General features: G+C 42.8%; 1 protein-coding gene across 2 annotated transcripts in view; it reads left to right on the forward strand.

Annotated features, from left to right (window-relative positions):
- LOC129225504 (cGMP-dependent protein kinase, isozyme 1-like) overlaps nucleotides 1–5,287 on the forward strand; it is an 82,423-nt gene extending 77,136 nt beyond the window's left edge. Inside the window, exons 16-17 of one of the 2 annotated variants that reach the window (XM_054859932.1) lie at nucleotides 3,315–3,382; nucleotides 5,035–5,287. In XM_054859932.1, coding sequence (XP_054715907.1) covers nucleotides 3,315–3,363 — 49 coding nt within the window. In that variant the 3' untranslated portion in view covers nucleotides 3,364–3,382; nucleotides 5,035–5,287. The remainder of the gene's footprint in view (nucleotides 1–3,314; nucleotides 3,383–5,034) is intronic. The other variant, XM_054859933.1, reaches the window with a different exon arrangement.
- Nucleotides 5,288–24,833: the final 19,546 nt, after the last annotated feature.

The following is a 24,833-nucleotide window of genomic DNA, read 5'->3' on the forward strand; positions in this document are numbered from 1 at the left end:
CAATATATTCCATTTTCTTCAAAGTAACTGTTGACCAGTTCGAAAATTGCTTCTCCAGTTGTGTTGGTTTTCAAAGGTTTTGCAAATAGTACATCTTCTTTAATTGTATCGTTAAAAATATACCTAACATAGACAAGTAATATTGCAGCGTTTGCTACATCAGTCGACTCATCAAGCTGGATCGCAAAATTATTCTCTTTTATCTATTCACAAGTTCTTTCTCCACATTACTTGCCAAATCAGTAATTCTGCGTGATACTGTGTTGTTTGGTAGCGGAACCAGGTCAATTTTTTTTTGCTGACTTTTCTCCCAGCATACACTTAGCAATATCTTTAGCACACGGTCCAATTAAATTTTCTGCAATTGTATGTGGCTGTCCAGATCTTGCAATTCTATAACTGACTCGATATGAAGCTTCAAGGGCCATTTTACTATCTTCGTTGGATTCTAACAGGAACGTAGAGACGCTACACTTTTTATTATATTCCAATTTTCTTTTAAAATATTCGATAGGTTTGTCCTTGTGTGTCGGATGCTTTGTTTCGAGGTGTCTTCTCAGAAGTGACGGTTTCAAACTGCTGTTCGCAAGAACTTCGTTGCAGAGAAGACAAAGCGGTCTAGGTTCAGACTCTTCTCCAGTAAAATAAAAGCCCATTTGTAAATAGTCACTGACATATTTTCGTTTTTTTCCTTTTTTCTCCCCGAGTTCACTTTTCTGTTTAGTCGGGGAGGCGGCAGTTCATTACAGCTATCTATTTCAATATCCTGTGTTGATTCAAAAGTTACTGCTGATGTTGAGAGTTGATCGATTGACTGCTTGTCCATTTGTTGCTCAACCAAACTACCAGTTTTCAACCATAGATCCATAACAGCAGAAAGTTATTAAATCATAAAAATTACCAACACGATTATAACTTCACAAACAGAGTAGCAAGTTTACGTAGCAAAACCAATTGCAAACAAAATCACTTGTTATCAAGCATCTCTAAAGTATCTCTAAATACGTCTGGTTAACAACTATTTCCCCAGAACTATGAGCATGCTGATGTTATATATTTTTGAAAACGAACAGATGGGTAAAATCCAGTAATAAATTTTAAGTTTGGAGCCTTTTTGCTGTCATGTCTGCTATTCGATGACTGAATTCGACGGAAATTCCCGAGTTATATTTCAACCAGATTAGAAATAATACCCCTATGATGCATTGTTTGAGAATTCTGTATTTTTTCGACATATGTATATTATGTATATTGTTTGATTGACTCCACGCGATGGCGCCTTTTTAAGGTCATCGTGATCCCCGCCACAGCTTAATACAACGTTTCTGCATGGCGCCTCGCAATAAAGAAGGAAGGATATCTCTTTTTGTTGTCTATCGAAAAAAAAAATGAGGAAAAATTTCTTTTTAACCAAGATTATAAAACCGCTGAAAGATTTTTTTTTTTTTTTTTTTTGAGCTTAATACAAGAGTCTGGCACGTTTTCAAATTAAAAAAAAAAACATTTAGTAACTATGTGTGCAAATTGAATATTTTATAATTTTTTACCAAACTAGGAAAAATCCGCCATTGCACCGAAATTTTCGCGAACCCCCTTCCTGCACCTCGCGAACCCGGGGGTTCGCGAACCACCGGTTGGGAACCTCTGGTTTATTCAATATTTATCAAGTCCATGCTTTATCACTACCAATATACTGCCGTGTGCAGGTAAACGGCAGTATCTGCAGAAATGAGTTTTCGAGATATTTGACGAAAAACGCGGTTTTGGATTCAATACTAACAATAGGGAAATTTTGGAATTAGACGTCTTTTTCGCGCTTTTTTTTTTCAGCGGAAACCAAATAAACGAGCTTGTACCATAAAGATAGCGTACAGTAGATGACAAAAATGCAAAAAAATGAAAAATGAAAAATTTGCAGTTATAGTCGAGTCCCGACTTACGCGAGGGATGCGTTCCAAGACACCTCGCGTTAAGGTCGGAATTTCGCGTTGTGGAACAAGGTATGTTTAGTAATTTTTTATAAGCATACCCAATTGTTTCAGACGTTTGTAAATACCGCTCATATTGTTTCAAACCATTTATTAACTATATATAGCAGTATCTTTTACAAGGAACCGACTTTTTCTGTATTTTAGAAAAAGCGTTATTATTTGACATAAAATTCTGTAATTTAGCACAAAATCAATGATTAATGGGGGAGAGAAACTTAAAATAAAGCAGTATGGTACTTACAGTATGTACACTACAGCATTATTATAGCACTTAACAATATAGATATAGTAAATATATTTGTAATTTAAAAAATGGAGAAGGTTTTATGCAGCGGGATCAGACTGTTATCAACGTTAAACGTATTTTATCAACGTTCATATGTAAAATGAAAAAAAAAAGTTAAGAATCGGAGCGGTAATTTGTACAAACTAAAGCAAAGCGTTGTTTTAAACTAATACAGTGAGTGAACTTCCTCTTTCAGTGATGCTAAAGGGATGAAAGTCTATTTAGAAAACCAATATTTAGTGTCAACGAAGCCCATTCTAATTCTCCCGCCGCTCATTTGTGAAAAATTTCATGTTGCAGGCAAGTGATTTGTGTTCGCATTAAAAAAATTCATTACTCATGAAAAACTCGCGTTATAGCCATTTCGCGTAAGTCGGATCGCGTTGTAGCGGGATCCGACTGTTACTGCCCCTTTACCCGCACACGGCAGTATACACCAATCGACTTTACATTTATTCGAAATTTATTTTAATATACAAACAAGATATTTGTATAACATTAAGAGGAATAACATCCAGGACACCTGAGTGAGGTCGAACCCACAACGCCAGTCTCACCTACAGCTCGTAAAGCAAGAGTTTTTTTACTGCTTAGCCACGAAGGCCCGTTTTCGTTTCGCTAATAAGAGTTTAGAAAACTATAGTGCAAGGTTCCTTTCAACAATTTGAGATTAAACTTGGTTTAGACTTGATTTCTGCCTCTTTAAGAAACGTACACATATCGAATTTTTTGCGACACTGCAACTGTACAGTTCCTTTCTCCAGTAAAGTCAATGTTCCTTGCTGCATTGATATTGATACCTTTGTTTGATAAGCATTCCAAACTCCGGAGGAAATTTTGACACAACCTGCATTTATATAATTCATCATTCGTTTTGCAAAGACTTTCTTATTCATTACCGGAGAGAAGATAATAAAATTCGAACGTCATACATTCAAACATTTCAGAATTTTACGAATAATGTAATTACTGATGAAGTGAACACTACTTTCATTTTGAACTGACATACTTTTAACTTGTTTCCATTGCTTTTACAGATGGTTCCAAGGATTTGACTGGGATGGATTGAAAAAATCGAACACTTAGACCTCCAATTGTTCCAAAAGTAACTTCTTGCTCTTTAAAGTTATCACATGCTTAAAAAGTCGTAATTCTTTTAACAAAACTTTTTTTATAATAATAGCTTGTTTTTCTTTCTGTCTCTTTGTGATGAAATGTATTTAAGTATTAAAACTGTGTTCCTCATTTGTTTTAATTACTTCTATCATTTATTCGAGCGTTTTAAATACTTCGTAGAGCCGAGGTTAGGCTAAACTCTTGACTGAAAGGGCAGTGTGAGTTGGATCTAATACGTCGAAGTCTTTTCGAGTATGCTTTTGATAACTGACTCATGTTCAATCTGCGATGATTTGAAGTCCTTCCATTGCAAATTAATACCTTCACTGAAAGTTTACAGGATCAAGTGTTGCTTGGCTTCTGGTATGGCTCACGAATATTGAAATTATCGAAATATATTGATATTGCTGCTCGTGGCTTTTAATGAGAATCCATGACTTTCTCGTGTATTGTCTGAGTTAAGTCTAGGCTTGCCAGATTTTTGAAATGTTCAATCGGGGACACCGGAATGTCCGACCCCCTCCCCCCCCCCCCCAGCGTCGCTAATATTCAAAAAGGTATACACCTGTGGTTGATTTTTGGAATGTTTTATAGGGCAGTTTATTTTTCATGCTACATAGCATACTGTATGTAGAATTTTCTAGCGTAAAGTGACCAACTACACTAAAAGTACTTACTCTGAATGAAAACTTCGATTTGGATAAAATCGTGAATCGCAACATGGTATGGAAGGAAGTTTTGGGTTAAAAATCGATTTCATCATAGTAAAATTGGCTCCAAGTTCAAAATGTTTTAATCAATGACATGAAACTTGTATAGTGGAAAACCAAAATGTAACAAATAGTTAAATGCAAAATGTTGACTTAATTGCATTCAGAATCTTCTTTGTTTGGTACTAGAGTTATAAGAAGGTCGCGTCGCATTTTCAATCCTAGCAATTTTTTCATATTTATTGTCGCCATGTTTAGTCTTAGAAGCTACTTTTTTGTCAATACAGTGAAACCTGTTAAGTTGACCACTTGCAGTGCACTACTTTAGTGGTCAACTTAAACAGGTGGTCAACTTACAAAGGTTGATTTATATGATAAGGGCTAATTCCGTGCCTGAAAAAAGCGGTCAACTTACAAGGGTGGTTAACTTCACAGGTTTTACTGTACCTTGCGTTAAATATTTATACGTAACCAGCTACCAGAGCTTCCTTAGGTGGGGAAGAGGAGGCATATATTCAGTAGTAGGCTTCTTATAGCTGAAATGATTATAATGTTGATGAAGTGTTTTCATGTATATCTCTCGTTTCTATTCAAAAATAAATACAATTCTGACATCTATCACCACCTAGGAGGAGTAGACATAACCAAAGTGCTTCCCGAAATTCCTAGTTCCATGCTGTTTTATACTTTTGTTTTGTAGAAAAAAAGTAGTTACTGTTTGGACACACTGAAAGTTATTTGGATAATTTCTTGCATCTATCATAATCTTGAAAAAATTCAACAATTAAGCTAAGTTTTGTAGTTTATCTTGTTATTGACACTTTAATCTTCTACTTTGGCCAACTAATTTAGAATTTGTTATTTTCTTGGAATGTGTGCTTTGAACGAATTGGAAATTTCAAACTAAATTGAAAATTACTTTTTTTGGCAGGTAAGAGACAATGCCGATGCTTCGAACTTTGACGTCTATCCCATTCTCATAGAAGACTCTCCTAAAGAGGACATCCGGTTGGGACAAGGACTTCGACTGTTCCGGACGATGATGTTATGTCTGACGAAAAAAAGTGTTCCAATTACTCTTTGTTATGAGTTTTGCCAACTGTGAATATTTGTTCCTATAAAAACCACTAGTTCAAAGATGTATTGACAAAAGATGTTTAATATCCATTGAGCTTTTATAATTTGTAAAAACAGTTTGTTAAAATATATTCTTAAAAGACTAAAGGTGTCTTTTTCCCTTGAACAACTCAACGAAATACGTTTAAAAAAAGTAATTATAACACGTGCAGCATGCAGCCTTGCATAGATTTTGCGAGAAGCAATAAAACAATAGTTTTGATAGTTAAAATAGTTGTAAGCACTTTTTTCAAGATTACGGGGAACCAATTTTTCTGCACATAAGAAACAGTTGAATAAGTCAATAAAATATCTTTAAAAAATTTAAAATCTAAAGACTTTTTCATCAGCTTGATTCGCACTAAAATGTATGAAATAAAATAAGTATTCAATTTCTAGATTACAATTCTCAAAAATTACAGTTCATCTTAATATACTTATATTTACGTTAATGCTAAAGCATCCAAGAAAATAAGTAATTGATTTCTTGATTATAATGCTCAAAAATTTCAGTTTATCTTAAAATATTTACATTTACGTTAATGCTAAAGCAGCCAGTAAAGTTTAAATTAAAAATTTGATGGAAGAAACAGGCGGTATATTGTTTAGTACGAACAGCTTTTACTATACAGCCTATTTCTTCTATCAAATTTTTAATTTAAACTTTACTGGCTGCTTTAGCATTAACGTAAATATAAGTATATTAAGATGAACTGTAATTTTTGAGCATTGTAATCAAGAAATTAAATACTTATTTTTTTTCATACTTTTTAGTGCGAATCAATCTGATGAAAAAATCTTTAGATTTCAAATTTTTTTTAATATTTTATTTCAAAGTTTTTTTCGTTTTATTACTTAAAGCGAAAAAAACTTTTGCACGAAAAAGTTAAAACGAAAAAGCATACATTTGTATTAAAGGCTTATGTTTAGCTTGTATAGTAATTTAATGGCCAAAATCCACAACACACTCCCCTTTCTTCCGTTGGCCACCCCCAATATCTTCGTCCCTTGCCCTGTCACCACAAGTCCCTTTCAAAAGTTCGTTCTAAACGTCTTTGCAGCGGAGCGTTCTAACGCATTGTGCCGTCAGCACACGAGGAATCTCACATAAGTAAAAATATTTATTTTAAAGGCTTATATTTAGCTTATATGATTTAATTGCCAGAACCCACAAATGTATACATGCTTAGGTTTAGCCTTGAAACTTATGTGCGAAATTTATTAACAAAACTTTAGTTTTATGATTACTATTATTTCATTGCTTCTAGCAACAATTGAAAAGCGAAAGTGTGTTAAGTTTTACAGGGCAACCGAAGCAAGGGCCGTGGTAGCCCGATCGGTAGAGTGTCGGATTCAGATCCGGAGGGTCCTGAGTTCGAACCTCGATGGTCGAAGACCCACCGTCGTCATTAAAGGGGACTGGCCAACGTTAAATATGCTCGTGGTCTCAATGTCCTCCAAGTGAAACGATACCTCTGGGGGTGCCAGCACCAGGTAGCTATTAGCTCCTGGACTAGTTCTAAATTCTCATTAACTGTTCGATCCGGTGATGGTGCTGCCATCTATCGGTAAAAAAAGTAATGGAGGCAAGGCACTGAGTATGCAGTCCTCGACATAAATACAGTTGTAGTCAGTTGTGACTCGGAATCGGAAACCGGAAGCAAAGTGTGAAAATTATGACGGAGAAAGCAAGTACAGAAAAAGTCTTTAATAATAATAATAATAAAAATAAAAATTGACACATCATGAAAAATGCTTATGAAACTATATCTGCTGATTCTTATGAAAAGGTACCTCCTGATTCCAAATACGACTCTCGTTCTTCCCCATCACCCACCGTTTTCTGAAGAAACCGCCCCTTTCCCCTTGGTTTCCACTTTTCGATGATTTTATGGAATGATTTTGATTTTGTGGAGGAAGAGAGACTTATTTCAACTGTTTTGTTTCCTCTGAAGGATTAGGGAGGTGAAAAAGTCAGCAACATAAACATTCGTATCAAAAGGGGGGGGGGGGGGACATACGGGGGTTTCTCCCTAAAAATATGTAAAATATTCATTTGAACCAATCTTTTTTTATGATTTTCTTTTCACAAATTTGCAAAATATTTCACACTAACGTAAACAATGGCATCATTTATGTAAGTCATGTGCAACTATGCTCATTTGACATAAAAATATTTTTTAAAAAATGCATTAAAAAATCTTATAAAAGCCGCACCTCGCGTGTGAGTCACAATCGAGAATTGCAGCTCTTCGGCAAAGAAATTTATTTTATAAATCTGTATACAGTAGAACCTCCTTTAAGGGACACCTCCGAATAAGGGACACCTCTATTTAAGGGACATTATTTCTGGTCCCAGTCCCTTTGAATAGGGACCTCCAAGTATTTGCCTCTAATTAAGGGACACGCTATTTAAGAGACAGTCACAGAGAAAGAAATTACAAAAAATTATGTACAAGTGCATAAACAGGGTGAATTTACTGAGATTCAAGTTTTACTTTTCTTCTAAAAATTAACTGAGGAGAATTTAACATTAACATATGCTAAAGAAAAGAGTATATATTGTAAGAGTCTTTCTGAAAGTTACATGCACAATTGCCCATCAGGATATTTATTCTTGTAGGCTCAGGGCCAAAGGAGATGGCACAAACTGACTAGCTTTTTAAATAATAATTGAAATGTGAACATTAATTGTAATTCCCAATGTCTTGCATTGTAAATTACGTGACATGAAGCAAATTCATGCAATGAATTACTTCAAAATAATTGATTTATGCTGCAAAATTTTGGACTTATCAAATTTTTGATTCAATTATGTTTAAAAAAATAATTAAAACTTAAAAAAATTATTAAGTGCGATTTTTATTTAGTTGTGTATGAAAAATGTATAGTATTCAATTTTAACCTTTAATAACTAAGCTCATAAAAAAATTTATATATATTGAGTTAACACATTGCATGCATAAATTAAAATACCTCCGAAGAAGGGACACCTCTATTTAAGGGACAAAATGTCTGGTCTCATTAGTGTCCCTTATTCAGAGGTTCTACTGTGTATAAAATAGTTTGTCCTGACTGATAATCAGTGCACAGCCAAAACCACTGAGGCTAGAAAGCTAGAATTTGGAACGTAGGTTACTTTTATAACGTAAGCGCGTGCTAAGAAAGGATTTTTAGAAATTTCAATTTTAAGGGGGTGAAATGGGATTTGGAACGTTCCGCACTCACATGCAAAATTCTGAAGAACGGGTCGAACCAGGTATAAAAAAATTCGAAATTTTACTAGGGTTACGAATGTTTCAGCCTCATCCACGTAGGATGCTAATCAACGGAGATATTAACTAAAAACTTAATTTTTTCGTCTAACTGAACATGCGTCTATGCCAAGAAATGGTCTGATTTTTTCGGTTTTTGTACCGTTCGAAAGCTTATAAAAATAATCATTTCAAAAATATGTACAAAGATTACAGCTGCAGACATCAAAAAATGACTACAAAAAAAAATATAAGCATTTGAAGTGAAAATTAATTTATTTCAAAAAGAAATTGCTTCCTCCATTTTTTGTTCGAGATTTATTTTAGCTTGAAAAAAGCTGAATAATGTTATTTGTTGCTACTTTTTGCTTGAGTATAAAGAAATAAAAATTTCTTGCAATTGGTTTTTAACGCATTTTAAGCTTTCTCTGTGTGTGTGTGTGTGTGTGTGTGTGCGTGCGTCCGAGCTAGCATGCGCGTATGTATTTATGTATTTATTTTTCCATCCATCCATCCATCCATCCATGCATCCATATCCATCCATCCATCCATCCATGCATCCATTCCTCTCCATCCATACGTCTCCATCCATCCATGCATACATCCTTCCATCTTCATCCATCCATCCATCTCCACCCATCCATGCATCCATCCATCTCCATCCATCCATCTCCATCCCATCCATCCATACATCCATCTATCGTACCGTGCCAGCTCGTGTAAGCGTACGTACCCTCGTGCGTGCTACCGCGCTAGCGTGTGTAACCGTGAGTACCCTTGCGTGTGCTGGCGGGCTAGCGCGTGTAAGCGTACGTACCTTTGTGCGTGCTAGCGGGCTAGCGCGTGTAAGCGTACGTACCTTTGTGCGTGCTAGCGGGCCAGCGCGGGTAAGCGAACGTACCTTTGTGCGGGCTAGCGCGTGTAAGAGTACGTATCCTTGTGCGTGGTAGCGGGCTAGCACGTGTAAGCGTACGTACCTTTGTGCGTGCTAGCGGGCTAGCGCGTGTAAGCGTACGTACCTTTGTGCGTGCTAGCGGGCTAGCGCGTGTAAGCGTACGTACATTTGTGCGTGCTTGCGGGCTAGCGCGTATAAGCGTACATAACTTTGTGCGTGCTAGGGGGTTAGCGCGTGTAAGCGTACGTACCTTTGAGCGGTCTAGCGCGTGTAAGCGTACGTACCATTGTCTGTGCTAGCGCAGGTAAGCGTACGTACCTTTGTGCGTGCTTGTGGACTAGCACGTGTAAGCAAGCGTACGTAGATTTGTGCGTGCTAGCGGGCTAGCGCGTGTAAGCGTACGTACCTTTGTGCGGTCTAGCGCGAGTAAGCGTACGTACCTTTGTGCGGTCTAGCGCGTGTAAGCGTACGTACCTTTGTGCGAGCAAGGGCGTGTAAGCGTACGTACCTTTGTGCGTGCTAGCGGGCTAGCGCGGGTAAGCGTACGTACTTTTGTGCGTGCTTGCGGGCTAGCACGTGTAAGCGTACGTAGATTTAGGCGTGCTAGCGGGCTAGCGCGTGTAAGCGTACGTACCTTTGTGCAGTCTAGCGCGAGTAAGCGTACGTACCTTTGTGCGGTCTAGCGCGAGTAAGCGTACGTACCTTTGTGCGGGCTAGCGCGTGCAAGCGTACGTACCTTTGTGCGTGCTAGTGGGCTAGCGCGGGTAAGCGTACGTAGATTTGTGCGTGCTAGCGGGCTAGCGCGTGTAAGCGTACGTACCTTTGTGCGGTCTAGCGCGTGTAAGCGTACGTACCTTTGTGCGGTCTAGCGCGTGTAAGCGTACGTACCTTTGTGCGGGCTAGCGCGTGTAAGCGTACGTACCTTTGTGCGTGCTAGCGGGCTAGCGCGGGTAAGCGTACGTACCTTTGTGCGTGCTTGCGGGCTAGCGCGGGTAAGCGTACGTACCTTTGTGCGTGCTTGCGGGCTAGCGCGTGTAAGCGTACATACCTTTGTGCGTGCTAGGGGGCTACCGCGTGTAAGCGTACATACCTTTGTGCGGGCTAGCGCGTGTAAGCGTACGTAAATTTGTGCGTGCTAGCGGGCTAGCGCGTGTAAGCGTACGTACCTTTGTGCGTGCTAGGGGGCTAGCGCGTGTAAGCGTACGCACCTTTGCGCGTGCTAGCGGGCTAGCACATGTAAGCGTACGTAAATTTGTGCGTGCTAGCGGGCTAGCGCGTGTAAGCGTACGTACCTTTGTGCTTTCTAGTGCGAGTAAGCGTACGTACGTTTGTGCGTGCTAGCGGGCTATAGCGTATAAGCATACGTACCTTTGTGCGTGCTAGCGGGCTAGCGCGAGTAAGCGTACGTACATTTGTGCGTGCTAGCGGGCTAGCACGAGTAAGCGTACGTATCTTTGTGCGCGCTAGCGGGCTAGCGCGTGTAAGCGTACGTACATTTGTGCGTGCTAGCGGGCTAGAGCGTATAAGCGAACGTACCTCTGTGCGTGCTAGCGGGCTAGCGCGTGTAATCGTACGTATCTTTGTGCGTGGTAGCGGGCTAGCACGTGTAAGCGTACGTAACTTTGTGCGTGCTAGCGGGCTAGCGCGTGTAAGCGTACGTACCTTTGTGCGTGATAGCGGGCTAGCGCGAGTAAGCGTACGTACCTTTGTGCGTGCTTGCGGGCTAGCGCGTGTAAGCGTACGTACCTTTGTGCGTGCTAGCGGGCTAGCGCGTGTAAGCGTACGTACCTTTGTGCGGGCTAGCGCGTGTAAGCGTACGTACCTTTGTGCGTGGTAGCGGGCTAGCGCGTGTAAGCGTACGTACCTTTGTGCATGCTAGCGGGCTAGCGCGTGTAAGCGTACGTACCTTTGTGCGTGGTAGCGGGGGGTAGCACGTGTAAGCGTACGTACCTTTGTGCTGGCTAGCGCGTGTAAGCGTACGTACCTTTGTGCGTGGTAGCGGGCTAGCGCGTGTAAGCGTACGTACCTTTGTGCGTGCTAGCGGGTTAGCACGTGTAAGCGCACGTAGCTTTGTGCGTGCTAGCGGGCTAGAGCGTATAAGCGAACGTACCTCTGTGCGTGCTAGCGCGTGTAATCGTACGTATCTTTGTGCGTGGTAGCGGGCTAGCACGTGTAAGCGTACGTAACTTTCTGCGTGCTAGCGGGCTAGCGCGTGTAAGCGTACGTACCTTAGTGCGTGTTAGCGGGCTAGCGCGTGTAAGCGTACGTACCTTTGTGCGTTCTAGCGCGAGTAAGCGTACGTACCTTTGTGCGTGCTAGCGGGCTAGAGCGTATAAGCGAACGTACCTTTGTGCGTGCGAGCGGGCTAGCGCGTGTAAGCGAACGTACCTTTGTGCGTGCTAGCGGGCTAGCGCGTGTAAGCGTACGTACCTTTGTGCGTGCAAGTGGGCTAGCGCGTGTAAGCATACGTACCTTTGTGCTTGCTAGCGGGCTAGCGCGTGTAAGCGTACGTACCTCTGTGCGTGCTAGCGGACTAGCCCGTGTATGCGTACTACCTTTGTGCGTGCTAGCGGGCTAGCCAGTGTAAGAGTACGGACTAGCGCGTATAAGCGTTCGTACCTTTGTGCGTGCTAGCGGGCTAGCGCGGGTAAGCGTACGTACCTTTGTGCGTGCTAGCGGGCTAGCACATGTAAGCGTACGTAACTTTGTGCGTGCTAGCGGGCTAGCGCGTGTAAGCGTACGTACCTTTGTGCGTTCTAGCGCGAGTAAGCGTGTGTACGTTTGTGCGTGCTAACGGGCTAGAGCGTATAATCATACGTACCTTTGTGCGTGCTAGCGGGCTAGCGCGTTCAAGCGTACGTACCTTTGTGCGTTCTAGCGCGAGTAAGCGTACGTACCTTTGAGCGTGCTAGCGGGCTAGAGCGTATAAGCGAACGTACCTTTGTGCGGGCTAGCGCGTGTAAGCGTACGTATCCTTGTGCGTGGTAGCGGGCTAGCACGTGTAAGCGTACGTACCTTTGTGCGTGCTAGCGGGCTAGAGCGTATAAGCGAACGTACCTTTGTGCGGGCTAGCGCGTGTAAGCGTACGTATCCTTGTGCGTGGTAGCGGGCTAGCACGTGTAAGCGTACGTACCTTTGTGCGTGCTAGCGGGCTAGCGCGTGTAAGCGTACGTACCTTTGTGCGTGCTTGCGGGCTAGCGCGTGTAAGCGTACGTACCTTTGTGCGTGCTAGGGGGCTAGCGCGTGCAAGCGTACGCACCTTTGCGCGTGCTAGCGGGCTAGCACATGTAAGCGTACGTAAATTTGTGCTTGCTAGCGGGCTAGCGCGTGTAAGCGTACGTACCTTTGTGCTTTCTAGGGCGAGTAAGCGTACGTACGTTTGTGCGTGCTAGCGGGCTATAGCGTATAAGCATACGTACCTTTGTGCGTGCTAGCGGGCTAGCGCGAGTAAGCGTACGTACATTTGTGCGTGCTAGCGGGCTAGCACGAGTAAGCGTACGTATCTTTGTGCGCGCTAGCGGGCTAGCGCGTATAAGCGTACGTACATTTGTGCGTGCTAGCGCGCTAGAGCGTATAAGCGAACGTACCTCTGTGCGTGCTAGCGGGCTAGCGCGTGTAATCGTACGTATCTTTGTGCGTGGTAGCGGGCTAGCACGTGTAAGCGTACGTAACTTTGTGCGCGCTAGCGGGCTAGCGCGTGTAAGCGTACGTACCTTTGTGCGTGCTATTGGGCTAGCGCTTGTAAGCGTACGTACCTTTGTGCGGGCTAGCGCGTGTAAGCGTACGTACCTTTGTGCGTGGTAGCGGGCTAGCGCGTGTAAGCGTACGTACCTTTGTGCATGCTAGCGGGCTAGCGCGTGTAAGCGTACGTACCTTTGTGCGTGGTAGCGGGGTAGCACGTGTAAGCGTACGTACCTTTGTGCTGGCTAGCGCGTGTAAGCGTACGTACCTTTGTGCGTGGTAGCGGGCTAGCGCGTGTAAGCGTACGTACCTTTGTGCGTGCTAGCCGGCTAGCACGTGTAAGCGCACGTAGCTTTGTGCGTGCTAGCGGGCTAGAGCGTATAAGCGAACGTACCTCTGTGCGTGCTAGCGCGTGTAATCGTACGTATCTTTGTGCGTGGTAGCGGGCTAGCACGTGTAAGCGTACGTACCTTTGTGCGTGCTAGCGGGCTAGCGCGTATAAGCGTACGTACCTTTGTGCGTGCTAGCGGGCTAGCGCGTGTAAGCGTACGTACCTTTTTGCGTTGTAGCGGGGTATCACGTGTAATCGTACGTAACTTTGTGCGTGCTAGCGGGCTAGCGCGTGTAAGCGTACGTACCTTTGTGCGTGCTAGCGGGCTAGCGCGAGTAAGCATACGTACCTTTGTGCGTGCTTGCAGGCTAGCGCGTGTGAGCGTACGTACCTTTGTGCGTGCTAGCGGGCTAGCGCGTGTAAGCGTACGTACCTTTGTGTGTGCTAACGGGCTAGCACGTGTAAGCGTACGTACCTTTGTGCGGACTAGCGCGTGTAAGCGTACGTACCTTTGTGCGTGCTTGCGGGCTAGCGCGTGTAAGCGTACGTACCTTTGTGCGTGCTAGCGGGCAAGCGCGTGTAAGCGTACGTACCTTTGTGCGTGGTAGCGGGCTAGCACGTGTAAGCGTACGTACCTTTGTGCGTGCTAGCGGGCTAGCGCGTATAAGCGTACGTACCTTTGTGCGTGCTAGCGGGCTAGCGCGTGTAAGCGTACGTACCTTTGTGCGTGGTAGCGGGGTAGCACGTGTAAGCGTACGTACCTTTGTGCGTGCTAGCGGGCTAGCGCGTGTAAGCGTACGTACCTTTGTGCGTGCTAGCGGGCTAGCGCGAGTAAGCGTACGTACCTTTGTGCGTGCTTGCGGGCTAGCCCGTGTAAGCGTACGTACCTTTGTGCGTGCTAGCGGGCTAGCGCGTGTAAGCGTACGTACCTTTGTGCGTGCTAGCGGGCTAGCGCGTGTAAGCGTACGTACCTTTGTGCGGGCTAGCGCGTGTAAGCTTACGTACCTTTGTGCGTGGTAGCGGGCTAGCGCGGGTAAGCGTAATTACCTTTGTGCATGCTAGCGGGCTAGCGCGTGTAAGCGTACTTACCTTTGTGCATGCTAGCGGGCTAGCGCGTGTAAGCGTACGTACCTTTGTGCGTGCTACAGCGCTAGCGCATGCAAGCGTACGTATCCTTGTGCGTACTAGAGGACTAGCGCGTTTAAGCGTAAGTACGCTTGTGCGTGTTAGCGGGCTAGCGCGTGTAGACGTGCGTGTATGTATGTACTTTTGTGTGTATGTACGCGTTTGTGTAGAATATGGACGAAATCTGGAGATTTTGTTCTGTAGAGGCGTGCGTGTGTGTGTGTGTATGTACTTGTGTGTGTAGAATATGGACAAAATCTGGAGACTTTGTTCGCTAGAGGAACAGCATCTTGAGGGGCCGGTCAACGATGGTGCTCCAGAGGTAGGCGTTGAAAAAATCAAAAGACATCATTCAAAAAGTCAAATGAAAAGAAATAGCAATTGCTCAAAAAAAGGATTGGGAGGGGCAAAAATAGATTTTTTGATGAAAATTCGTAATTTTTTAACCATTAGTTTTCGATTTGGGTAAAATATTTTACATAACATGTGGGTCTATAGGGGCAACTTTTTATCAACGTGACAAATTGAATTTCGAAAAAAAGTTTTTTGCAATACATCCTACTCCTTCCGTTACATCAAGCATTGAAAATAGGGACAGAACTAATCTACTTCCCACCCGAATGGTGAGAAGACCCTATTAGTTTGTTGAATGAAGTGGAATCTACTATCCTTTGAATATTAGCCTGAGTAAGAGCCCTGAAGAAACTGCAGGGTAAATTTAGTTAAGAATCCAAAATTTTACACTATACATGAAATACAATGTTACTACAGATACTTCATCAAATGAAGAGCAGCATTACACAATGTGTTTATAGAATGATGAAACATAGGCTGTATCATTACTAAGGTACGTAGATTGTATGCAGCGATGTTTGGAAAATATTGTTTTAACGCATCTATTCGTTTTTAAAAAATTAAACTATTTCAAGGTTAATTGTCCTTTTCTGTGATGATTCCGAATTCCCCCCCCCCGCCCCGAATCAGTAATCAGAAATTGTAAATGAAAGAGAACTTTTCTTTTTCCCCATGTTTCAAAAGTTCTTCTAATTGGAGGAATTTGGAGAATTTTCGACGTTGGTTTGGTTTTACGAAATTTCCGCGAAAGAAATGTAAATGTCTCCCGCATTTCGTAACACGTCCCGCTGATTTTTCACATTTGTGTTATAATGACGTGGTGTGTGTGTGTGCGCGCATGCGTGCGAGCGTGCGCGTATGTATGTATGTATGTATGTATTTATTTTTGCATCCATCCATCCATCCATCCCTCCATGCATGCATCCATCCCTCCATGCATGCATCCATCCCTCCATCCATGCATGCATCCATCCCTCCATCCATCCATGCATCCATCTCCATCAATCCATCCATCCATGCATCCATCTCCATCCATCCATTCATCTCAATCCAGCCATTCGTCCATGCATCCAACCCCCTCCATCCACCCATCTCCACCCATCCATCTCCATCCAACCATCTCCATCCAACCATCTCCATCCATTCATCTCCATCCATCCATCCATCGATCCATCCATCTATCGTACCGCGCTAAGTTCGTGTAATCGTACGTACCCTTGTGCGTGCTACAGCGCTAGCGCATGCAAGCGTGCGTATCCTTGAGCGTACTAGCGGGCTAACGCGTTTAAGCATAAGTACGCTTGTGCGTGCAAGCTGGCTAGCGTGTGTAGGCGTGCGTCTGTGTGCGCGCTTGGGTGTGTAAGCGTCCATGCGTGTGCGCGTGCGTGTGTGCAGGCGTGTGTGTGTGTGTGTGTGTGTGTATGTGTGTGTATGTACGCTAGGGTGTCCCAAGATATAATGGCGAAAAAAAAATTTGTGAAATCAAATACGCATACCCTCCAAATTTTTTCCATTTCACCTTAGAAACATGAGAAAAAAGTTTCATTGCAATAAAATAACGGGAACCCGTGCCGACTTGAGGTCAAAGTTAGACCTGAAATCCTGTACGGCGACCACAGTGGAAAGATTGCAAACTGTATAATTCCTTACTACACACGGCATCATAGACTACAAGAAACATTACTGCACATATTTTTAATTCAATGTTTGCTTTTTGCAGTCAGGATAGAGCTTCCACTGCTCTTGAACGCAACATAACACAGATTGTTTTTGTTCCTCATCAGCTGTTAGCAAACCATGAAAGTCTTGCATCATTTTTACCAATCTTTCAGCTGCATCGTTTAATGCTTTAAGCATTGAGACAGTCTTTTTCACATCAAGGAATGAAATATTATTGACCATACCATAAACGCTGGATGAATTTTTGTAGAGCAGCTTTTGAGATAATTGGGTCCACATTTTCGTACACTTTTATCAAAAAGCACAGATCTTTGTTGGGTGCTTTGACTGCCAAAATGCATTGAAGCCATGGTTTCACGTATATTGTTGCTACAAACAAGCAGACATCATACAATGCTTCATTTTCCTTCGTATCTAATTTTAGTTGTGAACTAAATAGTAATAGTTTATGGAGTAAATCGCTCGAGCTATCCATCGAGCTTCGTGCATGGCTCCCGGTGGTTTTATTTTAAATTCATTTTCTGTATCTCCACCTAAAAATATGATAGGTAGTTCTATCAACTCTTCATAGTCATTCCTGACCGTAATATTAGTAAGTTCAGCACAGTAAAAGTCAAGTAAATTTTTCAAGTTAGGGTACAGTTAGGAACAACTCCGCAGCTCCTCTTTAGCACTGTATTTTAGTGGGATAGATCAGTTCATATATCAGTTCAAGAATAGCCCAAGAACCACTTAAAGGAGCTGTAGTATCACAACAGAGAGTTTTATCTTTGTCTTCGAGATTCCAAGCTAAAACTGCCTTTCAAACAGCCTTTGTTTGTTCTTTTAATGTGGAATTATCCAGTTTAGACTCAGCAAGGAATTGTTCGTCACATCCATATAAAAAAACTATATATAAGCGATATTCTTTTGATTTTTGAGCACTCAAAGTAAGCAACAGTTTCATATCCCACGGTAAATTCACTACAAATGGTACCTCGTACTGAAAACCAATTTTTATTCTTTCCTCGTGCTCCTTCCACTTTTCAGTTCGAATTCTTCGAATTGAAGATTTACTTATGGGAAATTCATCAATGTTACACCCAAGTGCATCACCTTTGTGCATGCTAGCGGGCTAGCGCGTGTAAGCGTACGTACCTTTGTGCGTGGTAGCGGGGTAGCACGTGTAAGCGTACGTACCTTTGTGCTGGCTAGCGCGTGTAAGCGTACGTACCTTTGTGCGTGGTAGCGGGCTAGCGCGTGTAAGCGTACGTACCTTTGTGCGTGCTAGCGGGCTAGCACGTGTAAGCGCACGTAGCTTTGTGCGTGCTAGCGGGCTAGAGCGTATAAGCGAACGTACCTCTGTGCGTGCTAGCGCGTGTAATCGTACGTATCTTTGTGCGTGGTAGCGGGCTAGCACGTGTAAGCGTACGTACCTTTGTGCGTGCTAGCGGGCTAGCGCGTATAAGCGTACGTACCTTTGTGCGTGCTAGCAGGCTAGCGCGTGTAAGCGTACGTACCTTTTTGCGTTGTAGCGGGGTATCACGTGTAATCGTACGTAACTTTGTGCGTGCTAGCGGGCTAGCGCGTGTAAGCGTACGTACCTTTGTGCGTGCTAGCGGGCTAGCGCGAGTAAGCATACGTACCTTTGTGCGTGCTTGCAGGCTAGCGCGTGTGAGCGTACGTACCTTTGTGCGTGCTAGCGGGCTAGCGCGTGTAAGCGTACGTACCTTTGTGTGTGCTAACGGGCTAGCACGTGTAAGCGTACGTACCTTTGTGCGGACTAGCGCGTGTAAGCGTACGTACCTTTGTGCGTGCTTGCGGGCTAGCGCGTGTAAGCGTACGTACCTTTGTGCGTGCTAGCGGGCTAGCGCGTGTAAGCGTACGTACCTTTGTGCGTGGTAGCGGGGTAGCACGTGTAAGCGTACGTACCTTTGTGCGTGCTAGCGGGCTAGCGCGTGTAAGCGTACGTACCTTTGTGCGTTCTAGCGGGCTAGCGCGTGTAAGCGTATGTACCTTTGTGCGTGCTATTGGGCTAGCGCTTGTAAGCGTACGTACCTTTGTGCGTGGTAGCGGGCTAGCGCGTGTAAGCGTACGTACCTTTGTGCATGCTAGCGGGCTAGCGCGTGTAAGCGTACGTACCTTTGTGCGTGGTAGCGGGGTAGCACCCCAGTAAGCAAAATATCTTGCCTCAGTATTGCATAAAGGTTGACATGCAAGAAAAATCATCTTGCATTAATACTGCCTCAATGTTGTTATGTTACTCCCTTTATGCTGTCAGCAGGCTGCCACAATATTGACTGACAAGGTGTATGCAGCATAATATCAGGAAAATATCAAGGTAGGCTGCTTTTGTAACATTGCATACGTATTGATATGACAGGATAATATGAAGATGTTGTCATGACAGCATGAAATCAAGGTCTAGGCAAGATGATCTTGCTTTTGTAATATTGCATACGTATTGATATGACAGGATAATATCAAGATGTTGTCATGACAGCATGAAATCAAGGTCTAGGCAAGATGATCTTGCTTTTGTAATATTGCATACGTATTGATATGACAGGAAAATGTCAGGATACATTGACATGACAGTATGAAATCAGCACGTTTGCAAGGTGTTTTATCCATTTATTTATTTGTATTATTTTCACTTCAAACTCGAGAATTAAATTTCATTCTTTAATTATTTCTGTTATTCTTCAAGATAGTTTTCTAGCCTGAGAATATTTTCTTAAAGCTGACATCTGATCGGAAATTCATATAAAGATATTAATAGTACTCGCAATTTAATTTTAAAAATAAAAGTTTCTTCGTTTTGCGTAATACTTGACTTATTTTTTAAATTCATGCTTCTAATTGTATTATAAAGACATAAAATGCCTAGTTAGAAATAATTGCGGAAGTTTTTATGGCACATTTAAGAGTAAAGGTAGCAAAATAATGAATAAATAAATAAATACAATAAAGTACATTTTCAAATGGATGTCAGCATTGAAAATATCCCATGGACAAAACATATGAATTTATCTTAAAGAATAACATAAATACCATTGAATAAAATTAATCTTACGTGAGATTAAAGTGATAATACGAAATTCTTGGCTTCATGCCCTTTGTTTCAAAGTCTAGGGACGAAAAAAGTTATTTTCGGCCATTTCTAACATTGATCGCACATCGTCTGCGATATGACTTGTTTAGTACTATATTAATAAACAAATGCAATTATCAGTCATTCATAAGTTTTTCCTAAAACAATACTATTCCACACTAATAACTAAGCAACCAAGTTAACGAAGCCTAAAAGAATGCAACGCCACGTGCAGCACCTCTGAACCGATTGAGGTCAAAGCAGGAAGAATGTGCCAGCAATGCGAGGGACGGTGGGTAGAAAGAACTGTGCGCATGCGCAAGTATCAACGAAGGTCCACCTGTTCTATTGTGTACTAATTACCTTGACGGCGACAGCATGAAATCAATATCATCTTGACGGCGACAACATGTATGCAATGTTGTTATTGTAAGGTAATATCAATATTGATTTTTTAAGATGAATGCAATGTTGCATACGTGTTGTTATTGTAATATTGCTTTTTAATCTTTATGCAAGCTTTATGCAGTATGAAACACGTCAATATTGACGCCGTCAGTATAATATCAAGATCTGTCAAGGTTGATGCAAGAAATTTTGCTAGTAGGGGTGTAAGCGTACGTACCTTTGTGCTGGCTAGCGCGTGTAAGCGTACGTACCTTTGTGCGTGGTAGCGGGCTAGCGCGTGTAAGCGTACGTACCTTTGTGCGTGCTAGCGGGCTAGCACGTGTAAGCGCACGTAGCTTTGTGCGTGCTAGCGGGCTAGAGCGTATAAGCGAACGTACCTCTGTGCGTGCTAGCGCGTGTAATCGTACGTATCTTTGTGCGTGGTAGCGGGCTAGCACGTGTAAGCGTACGTACCTTTGTGCGTGCTAGCGGGCTAGCGCGTATAAGCGTACGTACCTTTGTGCGTGCTAGCGGGCTAGCGCGTGTAAGCGTACGTACCTTTTTGCGTTGTAGCGGGGTATCACGTGTAATCGTACGTAACTTTGTGCGTGCTAGCGGGCTAGCGCGTGTAAGCGTACGTACCTTTGTGCGTGCTAGCGGGCTAGCGCGAGTAAGCATACGTACCTTTGTGCGTGCTTGCAGGCTAGCGCGTGTGAGCGTACGTACCTTTGTGCGTGCTAGCGGGCTAGCGCGTGTAAGCGTACGTACCTTTGTGTGTGCTAACGGGCTAGCACGTGTAAGCGTACGTACCTTTGTGCGGACTAGCGCGTGTAAGCGTACGTACCTTTGTGCGTGCTTGCGGGCTAGCGCGTGTAAGCGTACGTACCTTTGTGCGTGCTAGCGGGCAAGCGCGTGTAAGCGTACGTACCTTTGTGCGTGGTAGCGGGCTAGCACGTGTAAGCGTACGTACCTTTGTGCGTGCTAGCGGGCTAGCGCGTATAAGCGTACGTACCTTTGTGCGTGCTAGCGGGCTAGCGCGTGTAAGCGTACGTACCTTTGTGCGTGGTAGCGGGGTAGCACGTGTAAGCGTACGTACCTTTGTGCGTGCTAGCGGGCTAGCGCGTGTAAGCGTACGTACCTTTGTGCGTGCTAGCGGGCTAGCGCGTGTAAGCGTACGTACATTTGTGCGTGCTTGCGGGCTAGCCCGTGTAAGCGTACGTACCTTTGTGCGGGCTAGCGGGCTAGCGCGTGTAAGCGTACGTACCTTTGTGCGTGCTAGCGGGCTAGCGCGTGTAAGCGTACGTACCTTTGTGCGGGCTAGCGCGTGTAAGCTTACGTACCTTTGTGCGTGGTAGCGGGCTAGCGCGTGTAAGCGTAATTACCTTTGTGCATGCTAGCGGGCTAGCGCGTGTAAGCGTACGTACCTTTGTGCGTGCTACAGCGCTAGCGCATGCAAGCGTACGTATCCTTGTGCGTACTAGAGGACTAGCGCGTTTAAGCGTAAGTACGCTTGTGCGTGTTAGCGGGCTAGCGCGTGTAGGCGTGCGTGTATGTATGTACTTTTGTGTGTATGTACGCGTTTGTGTAGAATATGGACGAAATCTGGAGATTTTGTTCTGTAGAGGCGTGCGTGTGTGTGTGTGTATGTACTTGTGTGTGTAGAATATGGACAAAATCTGGAGACTTTGTTCGCTAGAGGAACAGCATCTGGAGGGGCCGGTCAACGATGGTGCTCCAGAGGTAGGCGTTGAAAAAATCAAAAGACATCATTCAAAAAGTCAAATGAAAAGAAATAGCAATTGCTCAAAAAAAGGATTGGGAGGGGCAAAAATAGATTTTTTGATGAAAATTCGTAATTTTTTAACCATTAGTTTTCGATTTGGGTAAAATATTTTACATAACATGTGGGTCTATAGGGGCAACTTTTTATCAACGTGACAAATTGAATTTCGAAAAAAAGTTTTTTGCAATACATCCTACTCCTTCCGTTACATCAAGCATTGAAAATAGGGACAGAACTAATCTACTTCCCACCCGAATGGTGAGAAGACCCTATTAGTTTGTTGAATGAAGTGGAATCTACTATCCTTTGAATATTAGCCTGAGTAAGAGCCCTGAAGAAACTGCAGGGTAAATTTAGTTAAGAATCCAAAATTTTACACTATACATGAAATACAATGTTACTACAGATACTTCATCAAATGAAGAGCAGCATTACACAATGTGTTTATAGAATGATGAAACATAGGCTGTATCATTACTAAGGTACGTAGATTGTATGCAGCGATGTTTGGAAAATATTGTTTTAACGCATCTATTCGTTTTTAAAAAATTAAACTATTTCAAGGTTAATTGTCCTTTTCTGTGATGATTCCGAATTCCCCCCCCCCGCCCCGAATCAGTAATCAGAAATTGTAAATGAAAGAGAACTTTTCTTTTTCCCCATGTTTCAAAAGTTCTTCTAATTGGAGGAATTTGGAGAATTTTCGACGTTGGTTTGGTTTTACGAAATTTCCGCGAAAGAAATGTAAATGTCTCCCGCATTTCGTAACACGTCCCGCTGATTTTTCACATTTGTGTTATAATGACGTGGTGTGTGTGTGTGCGCGCATGCGTGCGAGCGTGCGCGTATGTATGTATGTATGTATGTATTTATTTTTGCATCCATCCATCCATCCATCCCTCCATGCATGCATCCATCCCTCCATGCATGCATCCATCCCTCCATCCATACATGCATCCATCCCTCCATCCATCCATGCATCCATCTCCATCAATCCATCCATCCATGCATCCATCTCCATCCATCCATTCATCTCAATCCAGCCATTCGTCCATGCATCCAACCCCTTCCATCCACCCATCTCCACCCATCCATCTCCATCCAACCATCTCCATCCAACCATCTCCATCCATTCATCTCCATCCATCCATCCATCGATCCATCCATCTATCGTACCGCGCTAAGTTCGTGTAATCGTACGTACCCTTGTGCGTGCTACAGCGCTAGCGCATGCAAGCGTGCGTATCCTTGTGCGTACTAGCGGGCTAACGCGTTTAAGCATAAGTACGCTTGTGCGTGCAAGCTGGCTAGCGTGTGTAGGCGTGCGTCTGTGTGCGCGCTTGGGTGTGTAAGCGTCCATGCGTGTGCGCGTGCGTGTGTGCAGGCGTGTGTGTGTGTGTGTGTGTGTGTGTATGTGTGTGTATGTACGCTAGGGTGTCCCAAGATATAATGGCGAAAAAAAAATTTGTGAAATCAAATACGCATACCCTCCAAATTTTTTCCATTTCACCTTAGAAACATGAGAAAAAAGTTTCATTGCAATAAAATAACGGGAACCCGTGCCGACTTGAGGTCAAAGTTGGACCTGAAATCCTGTACGGCGACCACAGTGGAAAGATTGCAAACTGTATAATTCCTTACTACACACGGCATCATAGACTACAAGAAACATTACTGCACATATTTTTAATTCAATGTTTGCTTTTTGCAGTCAGGATAGAGCTTCCACTGCTCTTGAACGCAACATAACACAGATTGTTTTTGTTCCTCATCAGCTGTTAGCAAACCATGAAAGTCTTGCATCATTTTTACCAATCTTTCAGCTGCATCGTTTACTGCTTTAAGCATTGAGACAGTCTTTTTCACATCAAGGAATGAAATATTATTGACCATACCATAAACGCTGGATGAATTTTTGTAGAGCAGCTTTTGAGATAATTGGGTCCACATTTTCGTACACTTTTATCAAAAAGCACAGATCTTTGTTGGGTGCTTTGACTGCCAAAATGCATTGAAGCCATGGTTTCACGTATATTGTTGCTACAAACAAGCAGACATCATACAATGCTTCATTTTCCTTCGTATCTAATTTTAGTTGTGAACTAAATAGTAATAGTTTATGGAGTAAATCGCTCGAGCTATCCATCGAGCTTCGTGCATGGCTCCCGGTGGTTTTATTTTAAATTCATTTTCTGTATCTCCACCTAAAAATATGATAGGTAGTTCTATCAACTCTTCATAGTCATTCCTGACCGTAATATTAGTAAGTTCAGCACAGTAAAAGTCAAGTAAATTTTTCAAGTTAGGGTACAGTTAGGAACAACTCCGCAGCTCCTCTTTAGCACTGTATTTTAGTGGGATAGATCAGTTCATATATCAGTTCAAGAATAGCCCAAGAACCACTTAAAGGAGCTGTAGTATCACAACAGAGAGTTTTATCTTTGTCTTCGAGATTCCAAGCTAAAACTGCCTTTCAAACAGCCTTTGTTTGTTCTTTTAATGTGGAATTATCCAGTTTAGACTCAGCAAGGAATTGTTCGTCACATCCATATAAAAAAACTATATATAAGCGATATTCTTTTGATTTTTGAGCACTCAAAGTAAGCAACAGTTTCATATCCCACGGTAAATTCACTACAAATGGTACCTCGTACTGAAAACCAATTTTTATTCTTTCCTCGTGCTCCTTCCACTTTTCAGTTCGAATTCTTCGAATTGAAGATTTACTTATGGGAAATTCATCAATGTTACACCCAAGTGCATCAATAGTAGCTTCAAGAATAAACACATAATCTAGTATACTTGGACACCTGTCCAATGCAGCAACTGATTTTAAAGTAATAAAATCGCTCCTTATTCCATATTTACTTGTTCCAGGTTCTGATAATACTTGTTCCAGGTTCTGGAATACTTGTTCCAGGTTCTGGAATGCTTGTTCCAGGTTCTGATATACTTGTTCCAGGTTCTAATATACTTGTTCCAGGTTCTGATAAACTTGTTCTAGGTACTGATTTATCTGATTTATATGTTTCAGGGAAATTTTATGAATTA

This window comes from Uloborus diversus, chromosome 7 (genome assembly GCF_026930045.1).
Source record: "Uloborus diversus isolate 005 chromosome 7, Udiv.v.3.1, whole genome shotgun sequence".
Classification (NCBI taxonomy): Eukaryota; Metazoa; Arthropoda; class Arachnida; order Araneae; family Uloboridae; genus Uloborus; species Uloborus diversus.